Source organism: Chelmon rostratus, chromosome 21 (genome assembly GCF_017976325.1).
Source record: "Chelmon rostratus isolate fCheRos1 chromosome 21, fCheRos1.pri, whole genome shotgun sequence".
In the NCBI taxonomy this organism is placed as follows: domain Eukaryota; kingdom Metazoa; phylum Chordata; class Actinopteri; order Chaetodontiformes; family Chaetodontidae; genus Chelmon; species Chelmon rostratus.
Genome location: NC_055678.1, coordinates 21,360,716 through 21,377,397, shown reverse-complemented (window position 1 = coordinate 21,377,397; position 16,682 = coordinate 21,360,716). Strand labels below are relative to the sequence as shown.

The window sequence follows — 16,682 nt, the reverse complement described above, 5'->3', positions numbered from 1 at the left end:
TCTTTTGCCATTAACTGCTAACTAACCTGTCAGGTGATTCCTGCTGACTCCCATCTGTTCTTAAGGCTTGTTTCTCCTGTCCTTGATTGTCCTGCTGTCCCAGAAGAACCCTCCACAACCCACCCCCAGTTTCCTGCGTAATAGACCATTCACAAGTGGGCCAGTGTTCAGTGACAGGAAGTAATGAAATGACAGCACTCATAAGTAGGGTTTCCAGAAAAAGTCTCTCACATAATTTGAATCAAGACAGCCAAGTCATGGGCTGCATAATTCATGGAGGGTGGCACGAGCTTGTTAATGTTACTGGTGAGCTTCTTTATTACTGTCATTATTTCCCTCTCACCATGGCCTCAGCCTTGTGTGTACAGGAGCTCTGTCACGAGACTCACTGCAGTCAAAGCAAATTAGGAGTAACTGAGGCACAAATACCTCCTATTATCACAGCATCAGCTATCGCCCTTCATTAGCATGGCTAAGATCTGATAGCCAAACGCCTTCAAATTATAGGGGTGTGGAAGGAAGACTGCAAGTAGTTTTACACTACAGACACAGCAATGTAGACATTTAAAGAGCTGTAGGTAATGGATGGATAAAGCTTAAACAGCTCAATAAGAAAAGATTCCAAATTGAATGAATGTCACTGATCTCATGCAGGACAGCCTCCGTGTGCAGCCTAAACACACCGCATGTGTGGGTCTGACAGAGGCTGCTCTCATGTTTGGGGCTCATGTTCCCTTCTGTTTACAATGCTTGTCCAGAAACGGGTGTAGGTTCTTGATTTTTCCCATCAGAAAATCTGACTCCACACATACAGCAACGAAGTCGTCAACAAAGTTTTGTCTTGCAGCTGCCGATATGGTTGCACTTCAGAGAGTTTGTTGAAGTAATGAGCTTTTGCTAGCGTACTGTGCCCCCCCGCATCCATATTTTGCCAATGTCTGTATGTTACATTTGATTTTTATGATGAAATTCCATGATTCCATACACGTTTTCCGCATTGCAGAAATCATAGGGCCCAGGAGACTATCCTGGTGCTTAGGTTTCTACGACAACGTGTCAACACCCCCCACTAGGCTGCTGTTCTTGTGTTCTTGGACAGTGGAGGGTCTCGGTTGTTACGCAACCAATTTCTTCACTACAAACACACATGCACACAAACACACCCACATACCACTGTAAGAGAGGAAAGAGATTCATTTCAGACTTAAATTGTTTTTAAGCAGATGTTTCAGCAGTATTGTTCTCTACCTTTATGCAAATAAAGCACAGTGAGTTGAAAAATTGCAGAGTGTTACAGAGAAATGTAGATGTGAAGAGAGAGCACAGAAGCTTTGGCAGCCTGGCTGTTTCTATGGCAACAGCAGGAAAATAAACTGCTGTGGTTGTTGGCGGCTTGCCTGCAGCCGAGGGGACTGTGGTCAGAGGAAGTTTGTCTGTAAAGAAGACTATATGCAGTGTGTCTTTGTGTGTATGCAGGTGGCTGTTATTGTGAAATCCTCCACACTTTTATCATTTAACTTCAACTAAAGGAATCCATTTCCCCATATGAGCTAAAATACCTCAATTTTATTTCCAAACTCGTTCATCCTTGCGGCCGTTGCAGCAGGTCAAGAAATGAGTCGAGATTCAGATTTGTAAAACCTTTGGAAGATGGAATCCAAACCATATAGCAAGTCTGTTATTCTTATGCTGCAATCAGAGCATGTGGTATTTTTGTCTTTTAAAATGTTCACTGTGTCAAATTAGGTGATCATAGAATCCAAGATTGTTGCTGTGCCAGGGCAGGGAGACCTGGCAGACTACCCTCTGGACAATCACCAAGAGACACACATACAGTCATGCTTTTTTTTTTTTTTTTTTTTGCAAAATAAGCTCTACATGCAAAACTTTCTCCTGTTCTCCACCGATTTTTCGTCTCTTTTTGTAAACCGTTCATATTAAGTCCAACAACGTTATGGGAATGCAGTGGCAAATCACTGGAGTGCTCGTTTAACAACAATGCATCAGTATCACTTGTGAAAACAGTGTGGGACAACCACAGTGACTGCTGCCTTTAGACACTTGTCATTGAAGCCTGTAAGGCTGGGCTTCCCTGCCTGTTACTTACTGCCTCAGTATTAGTTTAATAACCAAAAACGAAGAGTTAATGGAGCAAAAATGAAAATGTGCTACTGGAGATCAACGGTGAGAAATCAGTTCAGTTCAATAGAAAGCAACTTTCTTTGTCTCTATATGTCCAACCATGCATACAATAAACTGTCAATGCTAAAATGAAAAGATGACTCTGAAGTGTTAAAAAAAAAGCTGGAAAACATTGATAGCTTATGGACTCTAAGAAAGGAAATATTCTCACTTCTATTTTCCTAATTAAACAAAAATACAACCACCTTCTGAATTCAAGTTTGTCTGTCAAAAGAAAATGCGACGTTATGTGCGCTTCCATCCACTACCATTGTTAGAATGTTAGAAGAGAAGATGATGATCAAGATGAACAGTTGGTCATGCTAATTCTCCGTTCAGGTGCCTTTAAGCAATAGCAGAAGAAGAGGCTGCTGCAAAGCAGTACTGCTCTTAGATTTGCAAGATTGTCCACAATGGACTAACACATCCAGAGATATTAAAGGGATAGCTATCATTGTGACAGCTGTATGTTGTCATATAGCCCACTTCTAGCCTCTGATGCATTGATCCTTTCTCTCTTCTGGTTAGCCTAACTACCTGATACCTGGCTTCTTTTGAATCTTGGGAAACGCTCTTGAAATGCACCAGTTAGTACCCGCAGCGATGCCTGATTATGCAGTCACTTTGTATCCAGCTGAACAGATCCAGATCCAGCATGCACACTAGGCAGATCTGCAGAGAACACACTGTGCTGTAGACATGGCAAGCTCAGTGTGCAGGGGGGGAGGAGGAAGGAGGAGCAGAGGAATGTTAGAAAGAGGGACTGGAGGGAAGGAGTGTCCTGCTATAAACTGGTGTAGTCGTTTTTCTTGCTCTCTCTCTCTCTCTCTCTCTCTGTTCTGCCAGGAAGAATATATAGCGTGTTCCTGAGAGCAGAGAGGTTGGAAAAACTCTGTGCGTATGTGTGTGAGTGGGGGTTTGAATATTCATTGTTTTGATAATGCTGTGTGTGTGTGTGTGTGTGTGTGTGTGTGTGTGTGTGTGTGTGTGTGTGTGTGTGTGTGTGTGTGTGTGTGTGTGTGTGTGTGTGTGTGTGTGTGTGTGTGTGTGTGTGTGTGTGTGTGTGTGTCAGGATAGAAAGACTGCTCTGTTGATTTCAGTAGATGGTACAATAGCTGCAAAGGCAGATAGTTTTACTGTGCTCCTCTATTCATAATTGTGGTGTTTGTCTATTAAGGTGTAGCGCTGCTGAAAGCGATGAGGAAGACAAAACATTCTCATCTCTACCTAGCTATTTTGTCCAATTAACTTTTTTCTTTCTTTCATTTTTTCTTTCTCTCTTTCTGTCTTTATTTCTGTTTTGTTTTGCTCAATTGGTTTCACTGAATTTCAGAATATATTTAAGTATATAAGTGACTAGACTTTTGGAAGCAATGTTGTGCTCTTGTAAACAATTAGACACACTGATTATACAGATATGCAGGGTGATGACGCACACGCAAAACAAATTCACACCCACAAAGCACAATAAATGAGACAGTTTAATGCAGTTGATCAAAACGCAAAATTGACCAGAGCAGGAGTGCCCAAACTTTTTCCCTTGTAGGGAAAAACCTGAATCTTAACGCATTGTATGCGTGCTCCATGCTCAGATTATGAAAAATAATTGATAAGTAGGGATTCTACATATCGGAGAGAATTTTCACCTCACAAAAACTTCATTCCAAACATCTTTCAGGTCAAATCAAACCTAATGACAGGTCAGCTTTGCCCCATGGGCCCCACTTTCAGCAAGCCTGGACTGGAGGTGGTTAACTACCATCCAATCATGAGTAGCGACAGGCAGTGTGTACAAAGAGCACAGAGTTACTGCAGGTCTGTGGCACACACCTACTGGAATTCCTCGTTATCAATGCTAACTTCTGCAGTAACTTTATCTGTTTGCTGACATGATAATGGTGATGTTCTGATTGCACTCGTGGATAACTGCAGTGGATCATGTTGTGACATCAAAATGCCTTTGTGTCACGGTGTGCGTGTGCGTGTGTGTGTGTGCGCGTATGTCACAGTCTTGGTAATTAATAGGAAACACTGGGCACTTCATGCGTCTTGTGTGGATTGAATAGCTGTGCAGGCGTATCCAAGAAGCATTCAAGCGTTTGAAATGTGATTGCTCAAACCTCCACCGTAGGTGGTTATATTAAATCAGATCTGGATTTAATTTGGATATGAGACACTTGAAAACAAGTGCAAATGGGGCCTGAGTGTTTATTTGGCAGAACAATAAACGAATATGTCATTTTACAGTAAATGCTACCTGAGGGGCAGGTAGGAACCAAAGCAGCATTGTGATTTTTTTGTGAAATAAATGCCCACTAGGCTGTTTCACTGATTGAGTTTTGTTCATCTAAGCTCTCAATGTCTCATAGCTCTTTTATATAATCAACTGACACCCAGAGAGTCATGCATCATATGTTTCCATTCTTTTTCCAATGAATAGAAGAGTGGCTGTGCAGTTAGCAGGGCTGACAGACAAAACAGCACCACCTACAGAACCAATACGCTGCAGAAGATTACAGAGGAAACATTGAGTCATTGTCTTGTGTTCTAGTGGTTTTCAGACTTCAGACTGTTGGGTCAGGAGGACCCAGCGCCCAATCATAGCAGGATAAAAATAAGTCCCTAGATTGTTCTGCAGGAACAGATGATGGCTTTTCACTGGAAACTTACAATTTTGCATGTAAACCTCAGTTTGCATTTAGGATTATGCTGTTCTGCCAGTTTGGTTCGAGTGTAACATCCTTTTCACAAGTGTAGAAACTGTGGTAGAAATCAGACAGCAAAGGTGGAGACAAACTGTTGGCTTTAAACTGAACTTTAAGGTAAACAGAGCAAATGTATCTGTCAGTGTTTCTCCTATTGTGAAAATCATCCACCAACAAATTTGATATATTTTGCTGTAAACTTTGCAATCCAGTCTTTAAAGCTGAAACATAGAACCATCACATATAGGTCTGTACTGGCCTATATGTGATGGTTCTATGCTTCAGCTATTTGCAGTACTATATCCAAAGCACAAAACAGTGACACATCAGGAATATCTATGCTGTCACACTGTTGACAACATGTTAGCACTGTGTTTGTACAGTATTTCCAGGTTTGCAAGTTTCCTAGAAATTGTAGTAAATGGCTAATTGTGGTTATTAAACATGTGATTGTGAAAGAAATGATGAGCTTCATGCGCTGTGTTCTGTTTCCCTGCAGGCTGGTGTTTGGGACTCTGTATCCTGCATACTACTCGTACAAAGCTGTCAAGACCAAAAATGTCAAGGAATACGTAAGTTCACGAGCATCACTCTGCGTGTTTGAATGACCTGCTTGAGTTTTGTGTGTGGGTATTAACCGCAACCTACACTGAAACTTACATATGTATGTCAAGAGTTTGAGAATTTGGAGTAACTAGCCAAAGTTACCAGCTATTCTGAATTTTCACTAACCTGAGTATTTTTAACATACCAGATTGAATTTAAAGATGTAATATTAGATTTCAATGGTGTCACTAAGTCTATGCATTCTCAAATGATTTGTCTTAAGCAACAATGAAAACTCTACTGGAATCACTTCTTTTCATAATATCATTGAGAAACTGGCGAAAATGATTTATCGGAACTGTGAGATAATATATCACTTTAGTATAATATGTAGATGTTAGCAAATCACTGAAAACAACTTTTACTTTTACAGCGTTTGCGTCTCTTGTGTTAGATCACAGAGTACATGTATTAGTACATACATGGATCGCTTGCTTTTAAAAATGAATCCTCTGGTCTTGCTACGCAGGGAAAACACAGTGATCAGATGTTCAGTAGCTCTGCAAAGTCAAGCCAGTTTTATTTATATCGGACCAGATCATTACAGAACTTACCTCGGGGCACTTTTCCTGTAGTGCAGATCTATGCACTACTCTATAATACATATTATAAGGTATTAAATACTGTATATAATAATATGATAAGACATGCAAACAAAGATTCAACTTAAAAATCACCCGATCCAATTTGATTTGCTGTATTTTGTGCCCTGCTACACTAAACCTCCAGTCAAAACCTTTTTATATGTAGAGAAGCTACATTTCTTTTTCATTTTAGCCATGCCCCCCTGTGACTGGGACAGTTGTTTCAAAGCTGTCAGACAAGCAATGCAGCTGAGAGGATATTGATTACTTTTGATTCATATCTGACTGCACCCAGCTGTTCTGTGCAAAGTGTTGCATTGATATGAACAACAACAGAAGCTGTGCTGAAGCACGTTGTCATTTTCTTTACACTTGACCAGTTGGCCAGTAAAATGATGACACAGCCTGCTCCATTTAATTACTTCTGCCAAGAAGGTTATATTTTTGGTTCTTTTGGTCTGTCTGTTTGTCAGCAGGACTAGAGAAAAACTGCGGTCTAGATTGTCATTAAACCTGGTGGAAGGGTGTAGCATGGGCCAAGGAGGAAGCCATTAAATTTTGGAGTGGATCTAATTCACAAGAGAAATACACAAATTAGTTTCCATGTTCGGTAACATTGCAATATAAAGCATGTGGCCCTAAATGACAAACATCTTAAAATTCAGCTGATAGTACTAGTTCAGTTGGGACAAAACATAGCCAATTATACAAATACGAAGAATCCATATCACAATCCACATTCTTTAAAACCTAAAACACAACAGCAATCATGTGAGAAATGGATTTAACTTTGTCTCTTTCTGCTCTATTGTAAGCAGCTACATGCAATTTAGCATGTCTGGCTAACTGGATTACTGCCCACAATAGTAACCAAGTCTTGCAGCCAAAGATGTTGAACATGCTATTAGCTTTTGTAAGGTTACAGGTTACATTAAAAAACACCTGTTCAGGACTGACACATCCACTGTTTTTTTGGGTTTGTCGAGACAATTCATTAATACAAAACAGTTGTTGAAGTAAAAACGCTGGTTTGGGGGTATGAGGTCACAGTGGTTATAAAGGCCAATGTCAAGAGTCATTACAGCTCTAAACATGCTAAACTGGATGAGCTGCAAGTTCAAACGTGGTTGGATAACGTTAACGCTTTTTGGTTCGGTCTCGTTCTGACAGAGACAGAATTATACAGGCGAGTTTTATGGTGAGCGAGCTGATAGTTCAGAAGCCGAAACCTCATTCAGAAGGAGAATATGTGAAGAAGTGCCTTGGTGCTGCTGCAGAGCTGCTAGAACCAGAGTGGCAGTTTGTCTCGAATAAGACACAGAGATGAAGGAAAACCTGTCGTGGAAACTCAGTGACAGAGAGTGATTTCACCTTCATGGTGGTCATCACCAAGACCCTCTCAGAGCTGATCATGAAGCTCCAGCAGCTTCTAAGCTCTCTGCTTTCAAATATGGAGCTATTTGAAGTGAAATTAAAGATGTGACAAGTGCAAATGGAATGAGGAAACTGTATTTTACTACTCTGCAAGAACAAAAGCTGCTATGACATGTTGATACGCTGCCGAGTGACAAAACTCCTTCAGGCATTTGGTGAGAGGTTTCAGGACATGAAAAGGAAACTAAATGAATTAAACATATTTGCGCCGCTGTTAAATGTGCAACCAGCTGATGTTTCTGACAACCTAAAACATGAAATCATTGAGCTTTTGTTTACTTCTTTGAGAAATCAAAGGCCTCATTAAAGTTACTGCAGATTTTGATGGTAAATCTGCCACCAGTACCACTATTTCTGATTATCACCAGTACACAATAAATGCACAGCTGAGGTGATGAGGCTGCAGTTAGGCACAACCATATGATGAAAATGATCATTTTGGAAAAATATCTATTATTAGCTGATGATTTGGTTTTGTGCTCCGTGTGTGTGCTTGTGTGTATGTGCTTGTGTTTGGGTATGTGTTAACCATGTCCTAATAGTTCAGTGTACAAGCTCCAGCAAGTGAGAGGTTGTAGCTTCTCTTCTTCTCCTTGTCTTTCTGTGTTATTTATTACCCATAAAGCTAAACAGCTTGGATAGGCTTCTTCTTCTGGAATGGTTCTCTAACAGCCAACAAGATGCTTATGGTTTAATGTGCATCAGTGTTCTGAAACATGTACAAATTAAACATCAGATTAATGGCTTCAAGTGATGCATTTATATCCCCTTCTACCTCTTATACGCATATACATAACTCCTGGTCGAAGATACAGTTGTAGGACTGGAATAAGTTCTGGAAAGCGAGGACAGTGGAGGAACCAGGGCTTTGAAGTCATTCTCCTCTTTCTTGAAGAAGCTTCTTATCCATATTAGAACTGAACTCTTCCATGATCTAAACATTTTCGATGGGCACAAACACTCTGTTAGTGATCCTGCGAGTAGTTGGACAGTTGTTTGATTGGGAAGGATGCATTTCCTGTAGCAACTTGACGTGGCAGTGGAAAGGCGAGGTGGGGCGGGGTGCGTTGATTCTTATATCCTTGATGACCTCATCGCTGTGTTGCAGGAAGTCCCCTGCAGGTTAACAAATATTCAACATGGTGCTGTTGTTGATATTTGATATGAAGTTTTATGTCATTGACAATCACTTTGTCAAAGAAAGAGCAGTTAAAGATAAACATCTGTCTGAATGCATGTCACATCCACAGATATTTGATGGAATATCTCAGAGATTCACTGTGTGGAAATGTCAGCTGCTGATGGAACTAGCTGTCTGTGTTTGTAGACAGAATGTGAATGGTGTCTCAGCACTGATTTCCATTGGAACCCAGGTTTTGATGGGAACCTATACATGCGTATAGATTTAAGGGCTTGGATGTGTTTTCTTGGAGTTGGCTGATGTAACTAATGTGAGTGAGAGTGAAATCCCAGTCCGCTGAGTTAGTAACATGTTCACACAGCTTTAGCAGACGAGCTCACAGCTTCAGTTGCAGTAAGCTGTGACTCTGCTCTGAGCTTCCTTTCCCTTTGTTTCTCCTTGTCTTTGTCTTCCTCGCTGTCTGTTTCTCTCACTGATTCTCAGGACCACTTCTTTGTTGCATAAAGCAGTTGGGCTGGTATCAGTTTTTCTTAACAACCCTGAATGCATGGAAGGAATGGATGGAAATCAAGAATAATCGTGAATGTTCATATGATTTAAAACACCACATGGCTCTTTGTCCTCTGTGGATTTTTGGAACATTCATATACAATCAGTTGCCAGTTACTAAGGTCCTTCAGTATTTGTACTTGTCATTCAGTGCCAAATACCTAGGCAGAAAATCTCATCAGCATCAGTGAGCCAATGAGCATGCAGCATGCCTGTATCAAAATCTAATAATGCTGATGATTACACGTCTTACAGGCATGCAGGAAAAACACTGTGTTCGATTGGACTTACTGTTTTTTTTCTGCCAGCTGACTATCAGCACAGATAACTAAGTGAACTTTGTGCTGCGTATTCGCTAGCCAGTGCAGCTGACCTGTATCTGCTCATTGTTGAGTCTGTTCACCACATCATCCACCTGGAGGAAGCCCCGGCACACGCTCTCCTCGCCACTGCGAGGATGGGTAACCTGAATCTGAGGTGGAAGTGTTTCTCACAGCAAACACAATGTTGCTTACATGCACACACACTTCAGAAAATGTCAAGAAGAGTGCTGAATCAATGATCGAAGACCGGATCTCATGAGAGGATGAGTGACAGGCAACATCCACTGCTATTTCCAAATAGCCCTCCAGCCTTTTATGATCATCTAACCAAAACAAATTCACGGAACTGAATTTATTTTTTCATTAAGCACACCCTCAAGCACAGCATGTCGTGTATACATTGATGTATCAGAGATCATTACTTAAAGATATCAGCTGTTCTACAGCAAAAACCGGCCTGTGGCTGTTTTTATGTGAATTGATCTCCAGTACACCCTGCTAGAAGTTCCTCCAGTTCATGACAAAGTTGGCTCTTAAAATTAATTCCAGAGGCCACAGCCTTCTTTTTTCATGTTTTCATTACTGTCTGTGTGTGAATGTGTCCATATGGTACATGTGGGTGCATGCTGACTGACATGTCCCATCTACACCTGGTTAAATGGGATCTGAATCCAGATTCATTATCTGTATAATAAACAATACGTTCTCCACTGAGATTGGATCTCAATGCACAATGCAAGTCAGACTATCTAGAGATGTGGTCAGGCAGATCCCATCCTGTTCTGATCACACCGCATTTACACCTTGCATCAACATTTTTCCTTATCCAGATAATGTGTTCAAATGCAGAGTGTGTTTCAATACCAGGTGTAAATGGAGTCTCAGTCAGTGTCTTGCTGAACAGTTAAAGTTAACCAGTGATTGAAACAACCTCCTCTACCTCCTTCCACAGATTCATTTCATTCTTCTTCACTCCCCCTCATTAACAGTACTGGACAGTAGCCCTCACTCCATCTCTACCTGCCCACTGTTGATACAGTATTGCTAAGGTGTTGAATGAGAGCAGTAAAAGCTTTTGACCCCTTGGCTACACTGTTTGACTCTGCTCTGTGTCAGACTAATGGGCTTTGATGCTGAGTGGTCAGGATCCTAGCCTGACTTGAGCAGGCTTGTCTGATGGCCTGTGCTATATCTGCATCAATCCCATCAGCATAGCAACAGTCATACTTAACATTCTGCTGCTGTCCATTCCTTGTTCTTAACAGACATGCACATTTCATTCCCAATTGTTTCCAAACCATTATTGTTTCTGTTTTGTTTTGTTTATTGCACAAATGTTGTGAAGGTACAGTCATTGAGACACAACACTTCCTACACAATGACAAGTGTTCCAGGAAAGGGAGGGATTAAACCCTGGGAGGATTTGAATGCAAAACAACAGAGCAGCAGAGCAGTGAGGATGACATACTGATGGAATTAGTGTAGTGGAGACGGACGTTATTCTGAAGTCATCAGGCAATCATGGAGGAAGTGTTGAGATTGCATTAACTAAGGAACAGCATTCATTTATACCTGTTTTTGAGCATGCACCTGTCAGCTGAACATGTATGAGTGTGTGTGTATGCAGAAACCCAAATGTACTGTAGTTTAAACAGAACCTGTTGTCCCAGTGTGTTCTGGGATAAGATGTTTCTTAAGCCAAAAGGTTCTCAACTATAAATATTTGATAGTTTCATCAGTCTTCTATTATAGTCTGGACAAAAGAAGCAAATTGATTTAGCCAACTTGCGTTTGGAGAAATTGTGACGTGTGTTCGTCAGTATTTTGTGACTTGTCATAGTCCAAACAATTAATAGAAAAAATGATCTGCTGGTTAATCAATAATGGATATAATTGCTGCCCTTTTTACAGTTCATTGACATTGGCAACATGTCACTCATTTAGTTCACATGAAAATTCTAAAAAAGCAAACATTAACAATTTTAATTCATTTCCAATCTTTCTGACTGAGTTAGCTGAATGAAACCTGTTGGCTGGTTGGATGTAGCACAGGCTGGTATCAGTCTGTCCAGCTCTGTCTTCTGCTCTCTCTACCAAGCTTAGCATCACCAGTGGGCCCAGTGGCTGTTTTTTTTTCTCTCTTTTAATGGAAGGCAGTTATTCACAGATGGGGCCAGTAAATGTCTGCTATTGCCTGAGGACGGCAAAATGGCTGCTGTATATTTCACTGAGGTCACATCTTAATGTCCTCCCTGCTGATGAGATGAAGGAGGGAGGGAAAGAGAAAGAGGAAAGAGAGGAACAATGCTGTTGGAGGCAGAGAGAAAGAAGGGGGTATGGAGTGGAAGATGAAAGGGCTCTGGAGGTATACCTCGTCCTCTCCAGAAGTAGATTGAAACATATAAATTAGATGTCCTCTCAATCTCACTGGCTCTCCTTCCTCTCTTTTACATTTTTCATTCCCATGAGTGTGTGTGTGTTGGGGGGGGGGGGGGGGGTTGTGGAGGGAGTTCACTATGAGGTCACCAATTAACCAGTCCAGCAGTAATGGTGCAGGCAGTGGAGAGGCAGTGCTCTGTGTGTGTGTGTGTGCGCCTAATTTAAGTATGACTGCAGGTGTGTGTGTGTGTTTGTAATTCTTTTTGTGCTTTTGAGACAGGTGAATATGAGTTTTCTCTCTGTCCTCTCTCTTGTTCTCCCTCTTTCAACACAGACTTTCCTCCCTCACACCCCCACCCACCCACACACACACACACACACACACACACACACACACACACACAGACATTTCATTAGCTAGTGTCAGTGTGTGTTCAGTCATGCGGCAGCGGCCGGGTCTGGCTAATACCTCAGCTTGCCATGTGACCGTCTGCCTGCCTGCCACCGTCTACTGCTGGCTTTGATATGGAAATCCAGCCAGAAGAGCCTGGAAAGCCCTTAAAGAGAGATGGAGGAAGCGAGAGCACAGAGAGGACAGCAGAAATCATAAAAGCAAAGAGAAAAAATCTTAAACCACTGTTTGCCCTTCACGACTGCTGGCCTGAGAGGAAAAGAGGTGCAGGATGAAAGGAGGCACAAAAGAGAAGAATACCACGTAAGCCTCAAATTCTGTATCTCTGAGGCCTTACCAAGTATTAAAGGGGCCTAAATCTAGTTATTACAGTCCTTAAGTACTGACCGTAATGACCATGTTCACTTGTTAGATAAATTCCAGCAGGGTTAGTAGAACAATAGACACTGAAGCAGCTTCACTAAACACAGTCAGACCTCAGATCTCTTTCTGTTCTTCCTCATTTCCTGCTTTTCTTTTTTTTTTCTCAGCATATATATCTCTGGGTGTGGGTGTGGATGTGTGTGTGGATGTGTGTGTGGATGTGTGTGTGGATGTATGCTTGATCAGCAATTCCTTTTAGCTGTGATTAGGATTAGAATAGTAAGGTTGACTGCAAGTGTCTGCAGTTTGATTTTCTTCCCAGATCCCAATAGATGACTTGAAAGGCTGCAGGGTAAAGTCAAATAATCATATATCCAAATATGATGTTATGGTTAGACTTTATTAATATGGTGTCAATAAAAACATGGTTGATGTCTAACTTAGGACAGGACGGGCTGCATCAGCTCAAATTGTTCCATTGTAGGCGTAAGTTACAACTTACATCTGATGTCCAGTCCTTAGGAGGTGTAAAGCTAGCCAAGCTGGTCACTTCACTAAAATTGACAATAGACACAAATGTTGTAGCGTGGGCAAGCAAATATATAGAGTCCAATTATCAACCGTCTGCCAGTCTAAGTTATCATTATGTGTCTGTTATAACATAAAAAATTCGGCTGCTCAATAGTAAGGCACTTTTATATTCCTATATTACTGTTATATTACTGTGTTGATGGCTTCAGTACTCAATGTCACTGTTGTTATTGCTCCAGATTCAGGTTGTATAGTTATCTCCTCATCATAGTCACTTTGTTTGGCAATTAACGTTAGCTAATTTGAGCTGTTCCATTGGACATGAGAGACAACACAGTTGTAAGGACTGCATCAAGAGTCATGCTTTTCACTGGCCACAGGAAGTGAAAAAGTCGTCTTCTGTGACAATATTTTGGATAGTTTGGACTTCCAGGGGTAGCTAAGATTAAACTTAAGTCTCTGAGGTGCAATCAAACAACAACACAGCTTTGGCATCAATCTAACTCGTGTCAGTGTGTGGTTTAGTGCAGACTTTGTGCCTTGGCTTAAGACAGAACTGATGTATAGCTGGTGAAACAAGTATTATAACTAGCCTTTGTCATTGCAGGACTGTTGAAATATTTCAGTTCTGAATTACAGATGCCCCTAAAATATTCAGGTATCTTAAAGAAAGAAATCAAGTTGTTGAGTATAGCCTGACAGATACTAGATTTCTTTAGGCCGATACTGATATCGATATTTCAAAGTCTAGAAAATCTGACGATGATGTATCAGCACATGTCTAAAAACTAAAACACAGAATGTAATCAAACAATCTTGATATAGAGCTCTTGTATACATGTTTTCTTAAGAATTACGACACAGATGCATATTTAGTGGGACGTTTTACAGTGTAAAGACTTGTCAGTGCTCTCTGGTGCATGATGTAGTGGTGACAGTGTTTCTGAATGACCTAAACTCGTTTTTGTTATTTCTGCAATTTCTTTTTGCTTATCTCAGCCAGTATGTACACCAGTACTGATATATCTGCAAGTAGCTAATATCAGCCCATTCATTGCTCTAGCTCTTTGGTTCAGTGTTCTTCATGTTTGTGTGTGTGTCTGTGTAGGTGCGATGGATGATGTACTGGATTGTGTTTGCACTCTACACTGTGGTGGAGACCATCACTGACCTAACACTGGCATGGTGAGTTACACACAAATACACAACTATAAGGTTGTATCCCAGGTAACACACAGAATTAGAATGGCCTTGTAGTGATAAGGTTGACAGCTAGAGGAATATGTAAGAACAAAGTCTCCACAGCAGCAATGTAGCCACATTAAACCTAGGATTTTTTTATCCTAAAATTTAGCAACTCTGACTCTATGGTGTGAGGTGTTCTCTTGCCTAGACAAGACATTTCTAAGACATTTCAGGTGTGTCACTGAGCTGCAACTGGACTGATTTCATCTTTTTTTGAGCTGTTGGGTGGGTGAGTGAAGTAAACGCTTGTGAGACAAAAATGGAAGAAGTGGCACTTATGTTGTTGTTTTTTCACTTTTATGAAAATTGTTATGTCCTTTTTGTGATGTCACATCTGCTTTACCAATCAGTCACAATCAGCAGCACTGCTGGTAAAGTACTTGGAACTTTTCATCACCTCCAGAGCTGTGCCCAGGAACACCACAGAGCGGGAGAATGATAGCCATAACAAGCCCTCTCTCTATATATATGTCTCTCTCTTCCTCTCTCTCTCTCTCTGTCTCCCTCTCTCTCTCTGTCTCCCTCTCTCTCTCTCTCTCTCTCCCCCTCTCTCTCGCTCTCTCTTTCTCCCCTCTCTCTCTCTCTCCCTCCCTCCCTCTCTCTCTCTCTCTCCCTCCCTCTCTCTCTCTCTCTCTCCCCCTCTCTCTCCCCCTCTCTCTCTCCCTCTCTCTCTTTCTCTCTCTCTCTCTCCCCCCTCTCTCTCTCCCTCTCCCCCCCTCTCTCTCTTTCTCTCTCTCTCTCTCTCTCCCTCTCTCCCCCCTCTCTCTCTCTCTCTCTCTCGCTCTCTCTCTCCCTCGCTCTCTCTCTCTCTCTCTCTCTCTCTCCTCCGCACTCTCTCTCTGTGTACATGTCCAGGTTTCCTCTGTACTACGAGCTGAAGATAGCCATTGTGATCTGGCTGCTGTCCCCCTACACAAGAGGAGCAAGTCTCATTTACAGGAAGTGTCTGCACCCTCTGCTGTCCTCCAGAGAGAGGGTAAGATCATCCGTCCATCCAGATCTGCCTCTGTATGCGCGGACTATTTGCTGTTGAGAATGTCACAGTCACACTAGATTTTACTTGATTAAACTGTCTACTAAAAACATTGTTATTGATTCCTCCCTGCAGGAGATAGATGAGTATATTGTGCAGGCCAAAGAGAGGAGCTATGAGACCATGGTCAACTTTGGCAAGCAGGGACTGAGCATCGCAGCCACTGCTGCTGTCACTGCAGCTGTCAAGGCAAGTGTCTCTGGCTTATATGAAAACTGAATATTTGATTCTCTATTCTATTTGATATTTGTATATTTGTGTGTATTATTTTCATCATTAATGTACTGAAATGATAATTTTACCCTCTATAGCATGAATCTTTATTTTTGAGGGAAAGCAGTATTTCAACTAATTTTTTGAGAGCTTGTGGGTCCCTGATAAAATATCCATAATATTTGTATAATATAGATGAATTAATATATATGCAATATGTTCATTAGAATTTTTTTTTTTGACAATACCAACCTCAAATGGTTCCATCCAATGACAATTAGAAGCTAAAATCACAACATCAACAATCCAATAAACACACTGCTACAAATTACAACTAACACCTCATGTTTAAATGTTTCTCACAATTCATAGAAACATAAAAACCAACATACAAATGTTTTACTCTGCTGACTGACCCCTGACCTCCTAACTGCCTCAAACCTGATTGGAGGATCTACTCTTCCTCACTCTCCTCAAGCTCTCTGTCCTCACATGATCTTTCTTTCAACATTAATACACACTGATGCACATGCATATATTTGTATAGAAAGTTACTTGAATTTAAACATATTAAAAAGTGATATTTATGTCACCAGTTGGGGGCACTGTGTCCTTCCTGACAGGACTGCTCGCCTCCAGACTAAACGCCACGAACACTTCAGCCGCACATTTTATTGGGGACGTTTTTTTGTTTAATTCCAGGGGAGCTGTAAGGTCCAAAAGAGTAGCTTTGTATATCTCATTCTTGTGGTGTTTCAATAGATTAAGACAACATTTCCCATAAATGATTGCATCTTGTTCCCCCTCCCTACTGTCTTTGGTTTTTACTGAGGAGGTTAAACCAAGTCCTTTTTGTCCTCTCTACATGCCTTTGTAAGAAAGTGAGAAAACTGAAGCCCTCTCTGCTGACATACAGCAGTGCCCTCTACCTGTTTCATACAGTAAAACACTTCTGCAGATTCTTTTGCCAAATTCAACCCGTT

General features: G+C 41.2%; 1 protein-coding gene across 2 annotated transcripts in view; it reads left to right on the top strand.

Annotated features, from left to right (window-relative positions):
• Positions 1–16,682, top strand: part of reep3b (receptor accessory protein 3b) — a 40,754-nt gene that overhangs the window by 8,117 nt on the left and 15,955 nt on the right. The window contains exons 2-5 of one of the 2 annotated variants that reach the window (XM_041963240.1): positions 5,386–5,458; positions 14,317–14,393; positions 15,309–15,429; positions 15,562–15,675. In XM_041963240.1, the coding sequence (XP_041819174.1) occupies positions 5,386–5,458; positions 14,317–14,393; positions 15,309–15,429; positions 15,562–15,675 (385 nt within the window). Of the gene's footprint in view, positions 1–5,347; positions 5,459–14,316; positions 14,394–15,308; positions 15,430–15,561; positions 15,676–16,682 lie in introns of those variants that run through there. The other variant, XM_041963239.1, reaches the window with a different exon arrangement.